Source organism: Cygnus atratus, chromosome 26 (assembly GCF_013377495.2).
Source record: "Cygnus atratus isolate AKBS03 ecotype Queensland, Australia chromosome 26, CAtr_DNAZoo_HiC_assembly, whole genome shotgun sequence".
Lineage (NCBI taxonomy): Eukaryota > Metazoa > Chordata > Aves > Anseriformes > Anatidae > Cygnus > Cygnus atratus.
The window spans coordinates 2,359,361-2,378,612 of NC_066387.1; the positions used below are offsets into that span (position 1 = coordinate 2,359,361).

At 36.3% G+C, this 19,252-nt stretch overlaps 1 protein-coding gene across 8 annotated transcripts in view; it reads left to right on the forward strand.

Annotated features, from left to right (window-relative positions):
- The window catches only part of EPS15L1 (epidermal growth factor receptor pathway substrate 15 like 1), a 42,474-nt gene extending 23,921 nt beyond the window's left edge, over nt 1-18,553 (forward strand). For 6 of the 8 annotated variants that reach the window (XM_035567801.2, XM_035567803.2, XM_035567802.2 and 3 more), the window contains 2 exons: nt 8,607-8,812; nt 13,402-18,553. In XM_035567801.2, the coding sequence (XP_035423694.1) occupies nt 8,607-8,812; nt 13,402-13,548 (353 nt within the window). In that variant the 3' untranslated portion in view covers nt 13,549-18,553. Of the gene's footprint in view, nt 1-8,606; nt 8,813-13,401 lie in introns of those variants that run through there. The other 2 variants (XM_050715589.1, XM_050715590.1) reach the window with 2 other exon arrangements.
- The last annotated feature ends 699 nt before the right edge of the window (nt 18,554-19,252 follow it).

The window sequence follows — 19,252 nt, forward strand, 5'->3', positions numbered from 1 at the left end:
AAAAGCTCTTCAGCTACTCTGACCAGACTGTTCTAATAAAAATCCCCCAAGGAGTATGTGCATGCTCTTTTTCTTCAGGAATGCATTCATAGTCCACGAGGTTCCTGATGGACATTAGGTTCAGCACAGCTCCCCTGGGACTTGGCTGACTTAATTTGATGTTCACCAGGTGGTACTGGACGACTTGAAGGTTTCTTCTGAGAGACGTGAAAGTTTTTCCTGATTATTGATGCTGTATTTTTAATAATGCTCAAAAAGCACAAAAAGGTTATCCAGATATAAGCAGGTCTGTGCTCTGCATCATGAGCTTTGTATTTGTCTTCTCCTTGGCTTATTAAATGAAAACAAGGCAATGTTGATTGCTACTTATATTAAGAAAAATAATAGTGTATATTGAAGTACTTAAGCAAAGACGCCCTGTGACAGGGATCTAAATTCCAGTGCAACTTCTTTTCTTGAGCTGTCCTAACAAACAACTGAAGTCATCTAGATTTATAAATATATTTTATTTTCTGACTTAAAGTGTTCCGTGTGCTATTTAGCACTACAGAACTTCTGGTCATTTTGTATTTTTTTAGACTAGTTCTTGGGTTTTGGAGAACTGTTGTGTAATTAAGAATAAATAGTCAGAAAGAGACGATACACTGAAACCTGGCAGTTAAAATGGTCTATGCAGGTTCTCACAGATTAACAATTATGTTTTCTGCCATGAGCTGCAGATTGAAATCAGTCAGAGTTCACCGCTAACTAGTTTCTAGGTAAAAGTTGTTGATTACAAAAAGAGAGAAACAGATTTTTTTTTCTTTTTCTTTTTTTTTTTAAAGTACAGGAAGCTGCTGTGTGGGTGTCAGTGATTGGGTTATAAGTAAAATTCAATGCTCTAGAGCTTTGATCGTGGGACCTACTGCATTTGCCCCACCCTTACCCACTTCCTTTAAATGCAGCACCATGCATTCCACATTGCGGTTATAACAGTACTGTTAACCAGTGATATTAGTGGAAGAACCTTCACCACTAACCAGTGTGTAACCTTCAACCTCTTCTAAATTTTTATTGCTCGCTTATAGTGGTTTTGACCTTTTTAACCTTGAAAGAATATAAAAGTCCAAAAAATGCAGGAAGAAATTTTAGTTTCAGTGTGTTTTCTTCTTGTAGTGATTATTTAATAAAAACAATTGTTTTTACCACTCCAACTTTTTTCAGTCTTTGTAAATATTAGGATTTATTTTAAATATATTGAATATTAGTAACTAATAGAGGTGGTGAGTGTTGTATTAATAATGGACGTATTCAATGATAATGTACTTAACAAAATTATGTATTGGTATTCCCAACAAAAACTTAAATAGCAGAAAAATATCATAATATGGGTAATCAAAGGACTAAGTACTGAGTTCATCCCGTGTAAAAAAGAAATTAGTGGATTTTCTTAGCAGCTATTTGAAATACAGGTATTAAAATAAGCAGTATTGGGAATTTGTTATTCCAGACCGCACACAGTCAGTTCATCAAATAACTTTGTCTTTGTTTTTTGATCCATTTATTCTTGGTAGCTTTGATGTATTATGGAAACTGAATTTATAAATTGGCATTTCAGAGGTTAGTGGTTAACACCTCTATCTTCAAGTTAAGGACTTCGATTCCGTTCTCACATGGCCTTTTTGACAGGCAGTGTTTTTTGAAATGTCAAAATACTGCAAAAAATCTTGAGAAGACAGAATAGGGGACTAACTAGCCTTCCTTGAATTAGTAAGTATGATTCTCATCTTTCAGAGATGCCTCGCTTGTGTGGAGTCACAAAAGACCTGAGTGCCAACGCAAAGGTTTGCCCAGTGTTTAATTTGAGTGACTAGAAATTATTACATAATGATATTATTAATCATAAATTTAGCCAGCTAAGGTGGTAGAGTTCAGTATTTTTACCAAATGACAAATTGCAGAGCTGACAGAAGTATTTTGCTGTTGCCAGCAAATTAAGTCTGTAAAGGCCCCACTGACTTAGGACTCAGTCAGTCAGATTTGGCTTATGTGACTTTTTTTTTCATCTTGCCAGTTTGAAGATAAAGAGATCTAAATCTGCTGATGGCTTTAAAAAATGAGAATGGGTGGGGTCTTTAAGATCTAGTAAAGATCTATTAAGATCTTAATATCTTATTGAACTACCCTGAAAACTAGAAGCTGTTGAGCTAGACTCAAACTGTTGAACTTCATTTGCACCCCGGAGGTGCTGTAGATGCCTCGCAGCACTGTGCACGATCAGATCCTTCATGCTGTCAGCCACAGCTTTTCTTGCACGAATCGGAGGGGCAGGGCAGGCAGCTCTCGGAATGACAATGTTTGTAGAGCCCTGTTCTGCTGCTGCCTGCCTTTGTATTTGATGCTTCCTCCCCCTTTATGTCCTTTCTGATAAATACAGTTCTTTTTTCTGTGTGTCACTTCTCTAAATTTAAGGCATTTTATGGTTTGACTGTTTTTATAATTTTAGACTTATTTTTCATCTATAAAGCAGTGCAAAAGTACTGTCAGTTTACATGGCCACTGACCTCTTATTAACAGCCCTCTGTTGAGCATTCAGTGTAACGAGAGAAAAAAATAATTAAAAGAATTCCCTTGCATTTGAACATTTTTTTAAATTTGAATGGGCATATTCAAGTCATATGGATCACCTGTTGGTCTAAAGGGGAATACAGAGTGCTGTTATTCACTGTGTGATCACAGGAGTGCTTTGTTTATTTCTAAGTGGTATCACACACCTGTTTCCTTAGAGCTTCTTGAGTCCCCAAGGTTACTCACGAGTAGCACGGTGCCTGTTCACCTTTATTTTTTCCTCATCTGCAGCTGACTGTGAAAAATTCAATCTAAAAGTTTGTGACAGACAGGAAAACTTTTTTTTTTTCATACCTTCTAGAAGACCTGACAGTTGCGTTAGAATACAGGCATCCCTTGTTGTTTAGGATAAATGACTCATGGGTGGAGCACCTGCCCTAGCCACAAACTAAAAATTCCATTCACGCTTTGATTCTGTTGTTTATGCTGATCTCTCACAGTAAAGATATTTCAGTACCAATTGTTGAAATAGGTTGTTCAGAATCTGTTTCAGAACAGTTCGTTATCTGAACATACAACGATTCTTCTGCTAACCTCACCTTTTCAGAAGTCTGTAATTTTAACAATATTTGTCTTAAGCTAAGATGTTCAGAGTTACTGGCTAGCAAAAGGTGAGAATTTTGGAAATAATAAGCAAAAACTGTTTTGAGGGTTTTTTTGCATAGGAAAAATTCTTACTTTCTGTTACTAAAAATATATATTATGATTTTGTGCAAACAGCTTGATAGCCAAATAGTTGAGTTTGAAATACAGTGCAAAAATAGCCCCTGTTGAGGACAAATACCTTTGAGTATTCTGTAGAAAATTGGTTTTAATTTAGTGGACTTTCAAGAACATTTTGAAAGCTGGTAATAATTTTTTTCTGTAAGTTCCTAAAGCTCACAGTTTACAAAAGTTTTATTCCACATCAGTGGAAGAGCTGGATAGTTTAACAGCATGGTAAAAAACATGCTGAGTAAGTTAGGAATGATAGATAAATTTGGTTAAGTGCCAAGGTAGAGCTGTGCTGGGAAGCACCTTACGCACTGCACAGTCTTCAAAATTTGCTGGAGTAACACCTCCTCGGGCAGATACAAGTTGTGTGAGGAACCTTGGCATTACTTGTTCAGATGTAATTGCAGGTATGGACTTCACTCATACTGTCACTACCTATCCTACATAGCATGACTCTGACTTCTTAAAGCATATTTTTCACTTTAGAACGTTTCCTGGAAAGGAGTACCTGTGTAGTGAAAGTTTAAAGCCATGTCATCTCAACTCTGCCATGTTTGCCTGTCAGTATGCATAATACAAGTCTTCAGACACATGAAAACATTCTGTTTCTTGCAATACAGAAGGTACTTTTCTAAGCAAAAAGCTAGGATCATCCTTGAAACATGGAATATAGTGAAAACTCTAAAGGTTTCATTGTTTCACTGGCAATGTCTTGTATATCTTGTAATGTAATAAGTCAAATTCTGTAATTGCATCCTACCAGTGAGATTATATTTGCCTTGAACTATAGATCTCAACCCTGAAGTTTGCTGTGGGGTATGAAATTAGATAAACCCTTCACATGGGTGGAGTTCACTATAAGTTAACAGCATTTGCTGTGGTAAACCATTTTGTTCATCATCTCTTTTTGCTGAAGTGAGTCCTCGGTGTGGTTTGGGTGCACCACTTGGGTAACTGCTGAAACTGCTGTGGTTTCAGAATAGGACCTGTTTTGCTTTTTTCTAAACTTTTTTCCCCTGAAACTATTAGCAGAAAAATCAAATAAGTAAGGGTTACAACTGTTTGCCTCTGCTTTCGTATTGCCATACCTCAAAAATGTTAAGCAGTATCGTTATAAAATGTAGTATTTTTAGTCACCAGTATGTATAAGATTAATGGCACCTCAGTAACTACTGATAGTACATTTTGCAATCTTAGTATTTTACAAATGTCCTTCAGTTCAGTTGGTGATTTTTTTTTTAATATGATTTTTGTATTTTTGCTTTGTTTTAGAAATACTTAACCCACATCCTTGACATGCTAAACATAGAAATACAAAAGTTTTATTTAAATATATACTTATTGCATTGGGGGATTCACACTTGGGGTAAGCCAGCAAGGATGTGTCATAAGAAAGAGAACTTTGGTGTCATTATTACTAATTTGTGGCCAATAAATTAGTAAATTTGAACATCTAAAACCAAACAAACTTTTGCCAGGCCTTCGAAACCATGTTTGCTGAGTGTGGCAGGATAGAACAGGATATAAGCAGCATACAGAGTGGAGCAGAAGAGGACTCGTTGAGGAGTCTGTTGCAAGTGTTAGGATTGGCTTCTCCACGTGGGCACTGCCCTTAAATTTCTCTGCAAAAAGTAACCTAGGTCTCATAAAGGTTGCCCTCTTTCTGCTTTTCTTCAAAATAACAGCATTAAAATTCTCTTCTATTCTTCAACAAACAGAACTAAAGAAAATGGCAATCAGAACATAAAATGAACATTTTATTTATTAGCAGTAACTCTAGTATTCACAGTGACATTTCCTCTATAGCCAAGTTGTTCTTTTTTGATCTGTCCTGAAGATGAAGCACAAGAAACCCCTGATGCTCTTTGTTTATGTTCTGAAACCACTAGGGGCTTTGTGCAAAAACATTAAACAGGCCACCTAGAAAAAAACAGGTTTGCTGAGCAAATACGTTGCAAAACCTGCATTCGTATTAACAGTCACCAATTCCACAAAGTGGTTTCAGCAACAGAAGATTTAACCTCTGAAAGGAGCAGCTTAAAATGGACCGGTCTTTCCTCTGTTCATCAAATCTGGTTTGGAACAATACAGGGTGGAGAGAATTTGCTTGCTATATCTAGCAGTAGGGGAACAAGAAAAAAAATGTAGGCTCTTGTTTTGCCTTGACCTAAAAATAGAAATACAAATGCTTTAATTCTCTCTGTAATTTAAAAATTATTTGCTCCTTTATCTGCAGAATTACATTTAAAAGAATGCTGAGTTGTTCATCTTTTGCCAGGTTTGTTCCTTACATTGCCTAAGTGTGTCAGAAGGTGAGATCTGATGGAGATGAGCGGTATGTCAATGCAGTAAAATGTTTCCAGTGAACAAAACATGGCTTCTGCAAAGGCAGATTGAAACGCTGGCAAAGGAGGGTCCATGCTTGTGGGGAGAGCAAATGCTGCTGGTATTTCCTGTATATTTTGTCACTTCCTTCCATGAAGGACAAATCTTTGGTGTGATCTGCCTGTCTTTTAGAAGCCCCACATATAGTTGGAAAATAATGGAAAATTAGTTGGAAATACAGTTGGAAAATTCCCCATGGAAAATAGTATAGGAATGACCATTTAAGAGCTCATCCATCCTCCAGCTTCAAGGCAGCACAACCGGCGTGCTTTCTAGATACTGTTTCTTGAACCCCTTGGATATGATGTGGAATGCATCAAATTCCCTAAGTAGTCTTGAGTATTCTTAAGTTTTTTAGAAATTTTAGCAATTGTCTAATATAAATCTGTCTCCGTAACGTCTAAATCTATTAGTCTTTCTTGGTGTCCAATTTGCAGACAAGACTATGATCAGGTTCCTCCTGAATATTCGTAAGACTAAACAAACCCAGTTATGTCTCCTGCTGCACGTGTCTTGTTTCCTACACCTCTTTCTGTATGCTTGTTCTCCTGAGGGCTTTCCTAACTTGCTTTGCATTTTCCCTGACGCACAGTGCCAACAAGTGGTTGCCATATTCAATTTGAGGCCTAACTTGAGTGGAAAAAATAATTTTCACCGTATAGGGTACAACGTTCTTGCATATAAATTCCAGTATGATGAATGCCTGCATGTAATGTTCTAAGATTTTGTCGCTGATTAGCAAGCCATGATCAGTTGGTGTTCAAGAAGCATCTGGATGATGCTCTTAGACGGTTAAACTTTTAGCTTGCCCTGTGTGGAGTCAGAAATTGGTCTTGATGAGCCTCGTGGGTCCCTTCCAGCTCAGGATATCGAGCAATTTGATGTGGTCCTACCGGAGATTGAAAAGGAAATTTGTACCTCTAGCTCGTTTCCCATTTTTTCCATTGGCTTATTGGCAGGCATTAAATATCCATTGAATGCCTTTTCAGTGGAGAGCAGAGCTGATGATAGTGCTACTGAGGTAAGAGTCTGCTCGGTTCCTCCTGACCGAGGTTGAGGACCATAAAGCCCCTGCAGCCCTTCAGGAGGTGCCGCCAGCACTGTGCGGAGCCCGCTGATGGTGAGGGCAGCACAAGAAGGATGTGGAGCTCTTGGAACGGGTCTAGAGGAGGGCCGCTAAGATGGTCAGAGGGCTGGAGCACCTCTCCTGTGCAGAAAGGTTGAGGGAACTGGGTTTGTTTAGCTTGGAGAAGAGAAGGCTCCAGGGAGACCTCATTGTGGCCTTCCAGTACTTGAAGGGAGCGTATAAACAGGAGGGGGAACACCTGTTTACATGTGTTGGTAGTGATAGGACAAGGGGGAATGGTTTTAAACTAAGACAGAGGAGGTTTAGGTTAGAAATTAGGAGAAAGCTTCTCACTCAGAGGGTGGTGAGGCACTGGAACAGGTTGCCCAGAGAGGTTGTGGATGCCCCATCCCTGGAGGCATTCAAGGCCAGGCTGGATGCGGCTCTGGCAGCCTGCTGCAACCCTGCCCAAAGCAGGGGTGTTGAAACTAGATGATCTTTAAGGTCCTTTTCAACCCAGGCTGTTCTATGCTTCTATACGTCCTACAGACTGACCGCAGGGAGGTGGGCTTATGGCTGGCCTCTGGGACAGGGGGGAGGCTGAGCCGGGATTTAATGGCAGGTGGAGGCAGGCTGCTGGATGGAAGTCTGCTGACCTTTTATTTCTCCTCTTTGACAAACGAGGATTGCCACAGATTCAGGCAAATTCTATTTGATGTATGCAGCTTATAACGTTTATGAGCACCTGTCATTGACTGAAAGTACTTTCTTAAAAGATAGCAGGCTGTATCTTAAACATGGCAAGTACCTACTCTGAAATCTGGGTTTTCAACTGCATTTCTTTGTGCTTTCCTAGTATGTGTGCTCTGATGTGAGTAAATTATAAGATTCCTATTAAATTATAGTTCAGACAATTGGAAGCTTAAAAGAAATAGTTTTATGAATGTAAATTAGGTATGTAATTCAGGTTGTTATGTGAGAAGTTGTAAATATATTTTCTTTTAAAAATGTTTCCAGATTTTCCTTTGTATACTTGACAAATGATATTATCATCATGACTGACCTTTTTTTTAAAAAAGAAAAAAAGGGGGAAAGAATTACATTTTTCTGTTTAGTTATTTGACCTAACAAAATAGTTTTTTCAAGGGGAATTTAAAAGTAAACATTGAGGTTCTAATTGCAACAACCAAAATTTACAACCATGATTCATGAACATACACAATAGCTCCTGTGATTGCATCTGTTACTGGGGTAGAGTATAAGAACAAGAAGTCACCTACAGAAACTGGGTTGCACAGCAAGCACCCCAGAACAAGGTGATTTCTTCATCACGCTGTTTTCCGTTGCACATAGTGGTACAAATATAAACCAGTTCCAGGAAAAAAAAAAAATGCGTGCATTCTGTAAAGTCACAGATAAGTTACTATTTTGTTCTATTTAACATGATTAATTACTTACCTTTAGTAATATGTTTCCACATATTTTGTCTTTTATATTATCCCAAACAATCTGAAATGTCTCTAATCCTGGAAATTGAGCTAAAGTCATGCTTGTAAATTTTTCTGATCAAATGTCTTTACATTGGGTTTTATAATTTAAAACCTTGATTGTATTAATATGGAGTATTTGTAAGAAAGATAATCAATTAAACCAACTATTTGAGATGATTTGCATTGAGAAATGAATAGTATTGTATTTGGTTAAGTTTTAAACTACCCCAGGAAGAATGGATGATGCTAAATTGCATCACAAGTTTCCTATTTAAGGGGTTTGCATTGTCCATGGTAAGTAACTTCTCTTTTTTTCTCCTTTTTTTTTTCCCTAAACTTTCCAGGTAAAAGTACTCCTGTAAGCCACCTTGGGTCTTCAGATTTTCCCAAGCCCCATGATCCATTCCAGCCGTTTGGGGCTGACAGCAGTGACCCGTTTCAGAGTAAAAAGGGGTTTGGGGACCCATTTAGTGGAAAAGATCCATTTGCTCCCTCCTCTTCAAGTAAAACTTCTAAAGACTCTTCCTTGGGGTTTGCAGACTTCAGCTCTGTAAGTTAAGTTCATTGTCTCTGAGCAAACCACTTTCTGCTCTGCTTGCAGCAATCTATTGGGTTTTTGTTTTAACTGCAAACCTACTGTTCACTGGCTTCTGTCTCTTAGTACCTTCATGCTGTCCTCATTGTTTTTGTATTAATATTTCTGTAATAAAAAGGTATTATTTCAATAAAAAAGGAGTTTCAAGTTTCATACTAAATTTTGAAGGGTTTATTTGCATTTAAATTATTTTAGTACAGTGTGCCTTTACTCACAAATTCTTTGTAGCAGAATCTGTGTATTGTTTTTGTTGCATGGAGGCTATTCTGTAAACTGGTTTTGGGGAGCCAATGATGTAAAGATTCAAAAATAATTGTTGGAGACATTTATATAGCAATTTCACCATATCCTGAGGAGTGAATCCTTAAAGGGAAAGATTCCCTAACGTATTTGTATTTGTTGTGAAAAAAGTTCTGACAATCCTGTCACAATGTTTGCTGTATACAATGGAATGTGATGCTAAGGGTACGTAAACAAGACAGAGATTGAAAATTTAGCTGTTGAATTTTGTTCCAGTTACTGGTATTGTAGAAAAGCCCTTGTTAGACAAAGAAAACGATTGTTTTGTAGAACCAATACAGAAGCATCCATTTTGTACTCCAAAAGACAGTATCAGAAGGCGAAGCCAAGTACTTGTTCATTAAATATATCCAGGTTTCTAAAAGCCTGGCTTTGTTTTAAGTGTTGGTAGGTATGTTACTGAATTGGAAATCGATGTAAATATAGTAGTAGCGTGGTTCTTATGCTTCCACACATAGGTAGAAATCTGTTCCATCCACAGCTTCAGGCTTCTTCCTTCTTTCATGTGTTTTTGCTGTCACATTGCCACGCAGTGAAATTGCCAGCTTAATCTGTCACTCAACTCTGACGAACACAGTTCAGTGTTCAGTAAGTGGAGATCTTTAAGCTGAACCTTTCAGGTTGCTGATTTTTTAAATGTTTTCCCCTGATTATTAGTTGCTAGTAAATGTGTATCACTTTTCTATTCTATATTGTTAGTTGAGGTCATCTATGCATACTTCTAGCTGGCCTCAGTGCTTTAATTTATCTATGATACTGAAGATGTCAAAGATGAAGATATTATGTATGCTTTACCACAGTTAGTATTAGCCTGTTGAATTTGGTGCACAGTTAAATTCTGTGATTGTATACAAAATGGTGACATTCTTAATAAAAATAAGACGCAAAACTTGCTTTATCTGAAATTTCTTGAACACCACCTAGTTTCATCCTTGAATGAAAGACAAGGAATGGAATGGAATGACTGTTTCCCAGCTATTGTTGTCTTATTTACAGACTGCATTTCTTAAGTTAAAAGAGTGGCTTACACTGATGGATTGCATCAAATGATTAACCAAAAGCTCTGATCCCTGTTCCAATGGGTGCTCTAGTGTTTAATTCTCTGTGCCATCCAGTTTCCAGGAGGTGAGAGTAACTTTAAAAGATGAGGAAAAATTAGGAAAAGTGAGATCTTGAGTAGGAGCCACTTCTAACTATTGTTAGGTGGCACTTCATCCAATAAAATTAAATTTTAATTTATTTTGTGAGTTGCTTTCTACTCCTGTAAGAACAACAACAAAAATGTTAACAATTTGAGAAGAGATGGGTTTCCTGGTTCTTTTCAGTGTTTATTTTTTGCTTGCCTATAACACGATTATTCTGCTACACCTGATAATTCTTAATCCTTCTGTATAAAGTCTTAAGCGTACTAGTTACCTCGTAATCAGGAAAGATGTGCTTGTCTTCTCCTATTCTTTGGGAAATTTTGCTCATAAAGGAAATTAAAAGCAATTTTAATTGCAGAAGGTTTTGACATACTGATTGAGTCAATGGAACCTGAGATCAGATTCTTAGAATAATGTAGGTTTGAATAATTGAGTAATGTGACATTTAATTAGAATTCTTTACTGTTGCAAAGAAATAATATGAGGACCTTCACTAGTTTTTAGTAGTACTCTAGAAAATACGGCTCTTTTATAAAGATGTTGGCCAAATCATGCACCCAGAGTTCAAGTATATTCTCATTGCATTCTTAACTTCTTTACTGGCATTGAATATGACTCTTTGGAACAAACCAAAATATTTTGGTAGCTCATGTTTCAAGCATATCTAGTTTCCAGCTTCAATTTACAGAATAACAAGAAAAACAATCTGTTAATGCAAAGAAAGCATTTAAATTTCCAAAAAAGCAGCGCTTAGAATCAAGCTAATTTATTTCTCTTAATATAAGCTGGTAATTTAGCAAACACAAGTCAGTGTAGCTTTTTGGTTTTTGTATGTCATTACTTTTGCTGCAGAACCTGCTGTTTTCCTCAATTATGCATTGGGTCTGAGTGTACTTTTGAAAAAAAGATATGAGAGTTTTTATGAAATGACACATAAGTGATACATATTTATAGACTTCTTGAAACCTGGACGTATAAAAAAAAAAGTTATTATTTTAAATGATTTGTAACTGTGTTACATGACCTTTTTATAGGCCATTTGTGCAAGAATCAGTGGCCAGAATGAATTGTTTCACTATCTAATAGTCAGTTATGCTCCTGAAAATTTTACTTCATGCCAGCTCTTTGTAATAAGGCACATACAGATTTGTTTCCAACTTTTTTTTTACTTTTTTTTGGTACTCAGCCCTTTCTATCCACAAAAATAAATTATGTATTGTAAACAAGTCATAAGTTGGGCTGTCATAAGCTTTATCCAAAGATTTATCCAAACATACAAGCTACATAAGTAAATCTATTCTCTCAACATTAAAGAGAAAAAAAAAAGGCACCCCAGAACATTTGACCAAAGCTTATTGTATTTCTGAAAATACTGAAAATAATAACTGTTTTTCTTGGTCCTAGCTATAGGATGTTCTTTTTGAATCCTTGGAATACGTGGAGAAGTCCTACTTCTGTTTGAGCCTGTCTTCACTGTATCTTGAAAAAAATCTATTTAAAATTCTAGTTAGCACTTAAATCTTACCTGTCAGCTGCTCCCTGAAAATATTTAAAGGAGTAATGATAGTAGGATTTCTTCATTGTAAGATATTAAATGTGTGGTTCTTCTGTTGTATGTCAATAACATTGAGTGCAAAGGTTCTCAGAGAAGTTTTGGTGGCGCTGTAAGCAGAGGTATTGTTTGAAGAAAAGTAGCTTTAGAGGTAGCTTTGCATCAAATTATCATGATTTTGCAGGTATTGTGAGAAATAAAATGAGGAAGCGTGAGCATACAGAAGCATACAGATAAAGCATGATTTAACTTGAGTAAATGCAAATTGGACTTCAAACAAATACAAATAGCTGCATTTATTTAAAAATCTGAATTATAGATACAATGCAGAATGGAAAAGGCAAAGGTGGGAGCATTCATGTAGTACATACGCAGCTAGGCATAGGTCTATTACTTAAAGTTGCATTTAAAATTCAGTATTTCAAGCTTGTCTGGGAAGGAGTAGCTGTGCCAGCTGGTGTTGTGGCCTGTTTTGCTGTGTTCAGAGTTACTATGTTGAGGTCCAGAGGGCAATTTTGCAGTGTACATTCAGCTGAAATTAAAACTATACATTCCATGTAGTTCTCTCTCCCAGGAGAGAAGAAGAGGGGAAAAAAAAGAAACAGATTTTCCTGAACATTTAAAAAAAGAACAAAGCAAATTTTAGAAGTGGGATATAATGCAAACATTTGTGTGCACCTCTGCCAACACTTCTGCTAACATCATCCTCTTTGGTGGATGCTAAAGTCAAACAGTAACAGATTGTATTTTAGATTTAAATTGTTATTATTTAAATATTTTATAGTACTTTATATATAAGGTTTGACCAAACAAACTTACGCATAGTTCAACGGTAATACCAGACCACAATTTTGGAATTGCTTTGTTTAATAGTGCTTAAAGTGTTTTGGGAAGCTCAAACAGGCTTGGAAGCTCAATGTTAAAAGGTGTTATATTAGTATTTTCTGCTGAAGTAAATTGGATTCTCTTACATTATTTCTTACTGGAAAAACTCAACCTGTATTTTGTGAACAGTTGCAAGAAATGCTCCTGTCGATTGAGTGATGAAGCTTCCCACAAATCAGCAGTCTCCAGAGTCATTACTGAAGCCCCTCACCCTTAGCAGGAAATACTGCAATAAAACTCTGCCATGAACTTGCAGAAGAGTAAATAAGTCTTGGTTTAACCAGCTAAGGGTTACGCATTTACTGTTCTCAAAAATGGATGTAGGTTGTGATGCTCCCAAACCGCTAACTAACTTCTGTGTTTGTGGGGTTTTTGTTTGGCTCCAGTCTTCTGGCCATGTCCATGCACAATTGGGAGATGGATGCAGGGACACGCAGCCCAGATGGGTTAGTTCTCTGGTGGGAGGAGGAAGACGTTAAGGAGATAAAGAAAAGGATGAAGTGAGGAAATGAGTGAGTGAATTTTTGTCTTAGTCCAGAAGAGCTACCCTAAGACAGCTTGGTATACTTGATTCATATATTATTTAATGAGTCTGATTCACTGTGTTTTTCTACTAGCTTTTTGGTAAATTTATTAATTTGTTTTCCATTCTCGTTTTTTAGTTTGGAAATGAAGAACAGCAGCTGGCTTGGGCAAAGCGTGAGAGTGAAAAAGCAGAGCAAGAAAGACTAGCTCGATTGCGGAGACAAGAACAAGAAGACCTTGAGTTGGCTATTGCGCTCAGTAAGGCTGATATGCCAAACTCCTAGAGGTTGTTTGGCTCCACCCTGTCCGAATGAATCCTTTAAACGTGGCTTTTATAAAATACTAAATTCTTGGTTTCTGTTGTGAAAATTATTCTAGTCACCTTCAACTCTAAACAAGGCTGTCTGGTTCAATCCACCTGGGCTCTGTGTGGCTTTTCAAATGCGCAATATGCAAGAAACACTGTATAAGCTGTATTATATGTTCTAGATAAAATTTACTGCTCGTAAGAAATTTAACACATGATCCTAAGATACCGAAAGCAAAGTTTCTTTATCTTGAAGACAACGTTGCATATAGAAACCCGCAACTTGTGAATCTGGCTTTTTATTACCTGACTTCCATTGTTTTTTGAGGCTGCAGTATGAATTTCAAAGAAGATGTTATAAAAAGATATTTATAGAATTAGCTTTCACTTGTTACATTTATTTAATTATTCATAGTAGGCTAATGGGTATGTTATCTACATCAGTCTTCAGTATAAATTCATTATTAGATATTCCATTTTTACCCAGGATATATGGCTTTTATGAAAGAATCTGGCAATTTATATATGATGAATACAAACATAGTGAAGTGTATAAAATATTGCAAATTTGAAACCTGTATGAATGAGTAGTTTTCCTTATTTAAACACTTATTTGCATTGGCTTTTAATTGTAGGTGATGTAGAAGAGGGAGTTAATTCAGTTGTAGTAAATTGGACAAATATGATGGTTTGGCAATTAAATAACTAGGTAAAATTTTGCTTTATCTCATAAGCAAATGTGGTTACGAGGTTATGGTAAAAGTTTGAGTGCTTCTTTCATGTAAAATCAAGCAACTGAAAACTTAGTAAGGTTGAGCTGAGTTCTCCCCTACAAGTCGTTTTACTCTCTTTTGTTCTGTCTGCCAGAACAAAGATCATATTTTTTGTGTTGTCCAACTGACAGTGTGAGACAGTCTCTACCTCTATTTCTTTATTTCCATCTATCTTATAATATGGGGTTGCGGATAAAGCATTCTTTAGCTGAAATAAGGCCAAATTCAAACAGATTTTATTTGCAAAATACATGTTCATGCATAAATTATAGAACTGGATTGGCTTTTGAATATGTCTTGCAGTAGTAAGTCTAAGTAGGAGCAAATTTTATATACACTTGCAGAACTCAAAACTTCTGCCTGGTAAGGATAACACAACGTGTTTTACATGTCATATAGAAAGCCCTTCTGATAGATCTGTGAATTATTTACTTACTAAAATGCCTTTTCTGGTAATTACAGGAATTCTAAGACTTCAGTTGTTTTTGCCTTGCACTTTTACGTCTAAATAGTGTAGGCATCTAGCACAATTTTTTTTTAAATGTCCTTTACGTGCATCTGCTTTCCTATCCTTGGTTCTGTAGGAATACAAACTGGGTACTTAACATTCTTTGTTTTTACACATGCAGCCATTATCTTGTAACATTTTCTCTATTTTCTGGAAAATGTGCTATTCCTTTGTCATCTTTAATGCATTTACATTTTTTATGCCCTTGCTTCCTTAATTTTATTTTTCAAAATACAATGATAGTGCCTGTTCATTCAATGAAAGCAATCTTTCCCCATGCTATTGTAATTGCCTTATTCTGGATGCTTTCCTTGCACAGAGATAACAATCAAATTGGATTATTTTAATCTTATTAGTAGTTTTCAATTCTGAAACGTCGCTAAAACATAGCACTGGTTGTCTCAGGATTTTGTGACTAGCTATATGGGTGAGTGCATGTCTGTGTGTGCGTGCACACACGTGTAAATCTATTCATTTACACATGCAGCAATATGTAAGAGAAAACCAAAAACCCCTATCTCATAATGCAGTGTTAGGAGTCACAATGCCCTGTTTTCTGTGTGTCTCCTGTGCTACTGGTACTACAAATAATGTGAATCTTTAATTTGCCTCAGAAGGGGAGAAGATGCATTCTAGTATCAAAACAACCATTTGATGATTTTTAGTACTTTTTTTTTTTTAGTGAATGCAGTAGGATTTCTAATTTAACAGAACCCAATTTGCTTCCTAATGCTTCCCATTGAAATAACTTTTCTCTAAAGTATGTCAGCTTAAATGATCAAACGTATTAAAACATTAATGCATTCTCTTTTCTGTTGGTTTACAAGACTCAAAGTCTGAAAACAAACATGGTCTGTCTATAGCTAACATGAGATGAAACTTGCTGTGAAAGAGCAATTTTCATAATTGAATGACTGCAGTGCAGGATTCTCAGTGACAGTGAAGTTAAACAAATTGTATTCATGGGTAAGATTCTCCTTTTCATTTTCACTGGGGCAAGAGTCTTTGTAGTGTCTCTTCTGCTAGAATAAAACACCATTTATATGTAGTGCCATTTTAGAAAGGAAAACCACTTTTGGACTACTACTTGGATGATGTCACTCCAGTGGGACAGGGTGGATGAGTTAAATAGCTTGATTCATTTTCTGTGTTATGTACCATAACAAGACTTTCTGCTGCTTTGTCAGTGCTGAAAAATATTGTAATTTATAATGCTTCTCAGGCAATGAGTCGGTGTTTTCAAGATGTTGAGCAGGAAGCCAGAAATGTGAATTAATCTAGCATTCCACATAGTGTTAGAACTGATTATTTTCATGTTTCCTTATGGACTCATTCTCCTTATTTGCTTGGACAATAACAGAAGATCAAGCAAATGTCCTCTATGCACAGTGTATAAGATCTAGTGACCTTAGGTTTACTGAAACACTTTTGATTCAACATTTTAGGCGCTGTGGTAGAGGAAAACTTAGCTGTGATTTCTCTCTGTTGTATTTAATACAGTTTTCCTTCTTTGTAAAAAGGAAGATTGCCCACATTCTTCCCTTATGCTTGTAACTTAGTGTTTTGTATAATAACTGCTCTTGTTCTAAGACAAAATTTATTGCAAGATGCTGATCTTATTCTTCCTCCAGAACAGTGAAATTTAAAGCACAAATAGGCCTTTTGCTATTTGGGCAGATAAAATATGTACAATGCAAGATATATAAAATGTGAGTATACACAATGCATATACAGTGTACATTGAGATCCATATTATTTGTGTGTGTGTATATATATATATAGTGTATTGAATAATGTAATAATAGTGTGTGTATATACTATATATGTCCACATACTATGTCTAGTATATAGCTACTTGTGCTGTACATAAAATGTGTATATACAATGAATATGTAGAATATGCATATATATTCTATATATTAACATTTATGTGTATGTATGTATTCTCTAGAGAGAGATGGATACAGAAATGGAATCTATACAGAAATACAGATTAGATCGTGGCTCTTAGAATTTCAAAGTTCTGGTGAAAGAAAAAAAGGAGGAATGACTACTACTAATAAATTTGTTTCAAGATTACTTTTATTGGCATGAAAAACTGTGTTCATTAGTTGTGCCAAGTGTGAGAGAGAAACCTGGCAGAGAGTAGGTATCATCTGCACTGGATGTGATTTCACATTCTTTTGAGTTTTTCAAGTGTCTTTTTGAAATGTAGACTTAATTTCTGATCTTCTTGCATGTGTGGGTCATGTGATGTCAACTTTTTCTCAGGCTGAGGCAATGATTTTTCTCCTACATTTGCTTGTATTTCACTTTTTTTTTTTTTTTGCCTTTTTAAAATACTGTATTTAAGGAGCTTCCCCCTCCCCCCCCCCCGCCAAACACACACACACAGATCAAACAGGCACATGCTAAGGTGGAAAACGTGTTTTTCTTGCCTCATTCCAGTTATATGGGTTGCACATAATTGTCATCTGGATTTCAGTTCTGTTTTTCCTCCATTTCCACCTAAGATTTTACTTCAGGAGGAATGACTATCCATTGCATTCTTGGCTTTGAGGAAAGAATGGAGGTGATTCTACTTTCTTCTTGGATAAATTATTAGACTCTGTAGTACGTTGAGCAATCACAAAGAGTTTAGTAGGCTTTTATAAGTGGCACATGTGTATTTTATACAGAGTACCGTCACTGCTGGAATGACTCATGGAAAACCATGAATTGCATACAGCACCGAGGCACAACAGTTAAAACAGGAAAGACAGATAATTTTTCACATTGAACCTACGCATGCAAACTTTGCATGTAGGACAGATATTGAATTACCCGCTTATTCCTTTATAGACCAGTATGTTCGCATTTGCCTCAAGTGGTTTCCCTGAGACATAGTCAAATGCTCTTGTTGTAAAACATACCAGTCATTCTGCAATAAAAACAGATGCTCATAAAAGCAGTACTCCTATAATACTGCTGTATGAAATATTTTTATATTGGCAAATTTATCCTTATGAAATCTCTGCCCTATGAGGATCATCTGTCCTTACTGTATTATGTTTCATGTAACGTGCTCGCAAAGTGTAGGAAATTCCAAGCCGTGTCCGACTTTGTAACTTTTTTTTTTTAAATTCCTGTCTGTTGTCAGAAATTTTGTAGAAATCATTTTGTCATCTTATGCTGAAAGATAATGCACTTTTCTTGGATTCTTCTTATAATCCTTTTGGGGTTACTATTTCTTCTTTAGTGTTTCTCCATTGAGAAGAGTATTTATTCTGTAGAACCAAGGCCCAAGGAATTTTGGTCCAAGTAGAATTGTTGCTTTTCCTCATGTCATAGTTTGGTTTCTGCCGCCTCCTGCGTTTTATTCCTCCCTCTCAGGAATTTCACTTCTGTTTAATCCTAATGTTGCATATGAACTCTGTTAAAGTGAATTATCTGTGCTAATAATGATCTAGTTCAAATATCTTCCTACACCAGAGGAACAGCCAAGTTTTTGTTGTATGTCAACCATTGCATCTCTCTGTAGACTCCACAACACCTTTTCTTAGAAAGGAATTTTGCTTGGAGTATGGTGGAATCATAGAAGATTTATTTTTAGAGTAAATATGTTAACTATTATTCATTGACACATTTGTTTGATCAGTTGATATAATGCTCTTTTTACTTGAAAGTTTTATAAATAAAGGCTAATTTGTTATAAAATGGAATTTTCATTTCTCCAACTTCTGCCTTTTCCTTTTAATTTTAACTATAAAACGAAGACTCCTAGTGAATATGGTTCCTTCTGCTGTTACAATTATAGCGTGCTCTTCTTGGTGTCCCTGTTAATACGACTTTCTCTAGTATGACCTAAAAAAAGTGGAAACATAAAGTGGAAACTGCAATGTTGACCTAAATTTGACTAATATCTCCAAATATGTACATTATCATAGTTATATTTATCTCTTGACTATTCATAACAAATTGAAAGAAAGGTATTTTAATTTTAACCCATCTCATGTGCTTATTGTTTAATATAATAAGAGAAATGTTATTGTTTAATATAATAAATGAAAAGTTACTTTTTGGAGCTCTGAGACTTCGGCAATCTTTCTTTACTTTTTTGTCCATGATTTCCTAAGCTCTTGTGTCAAACTCGTGGATCTTGCTTAGAACAACTGCTTTATTGTCGGTGCTGAGGTCTGTTTTTTTTTTTTTTTTTTCCCTCCTTTTGGCGGGAGCCCTCAGCACGCTGCTTTCCCTTCTGTCCTCGCCTCCGTGTCCGGAGCACATTTGGTCTACACTGACCAGTCAGAAAATCCAATGCCGCACCCTTTCCAAAACAATTTGTGTGCCGCAATGCTAAACATCCAGGCAATTTACGCTGGGCGGGATTACAGAGATCACCAGAGACAAGCCCTTTCTGC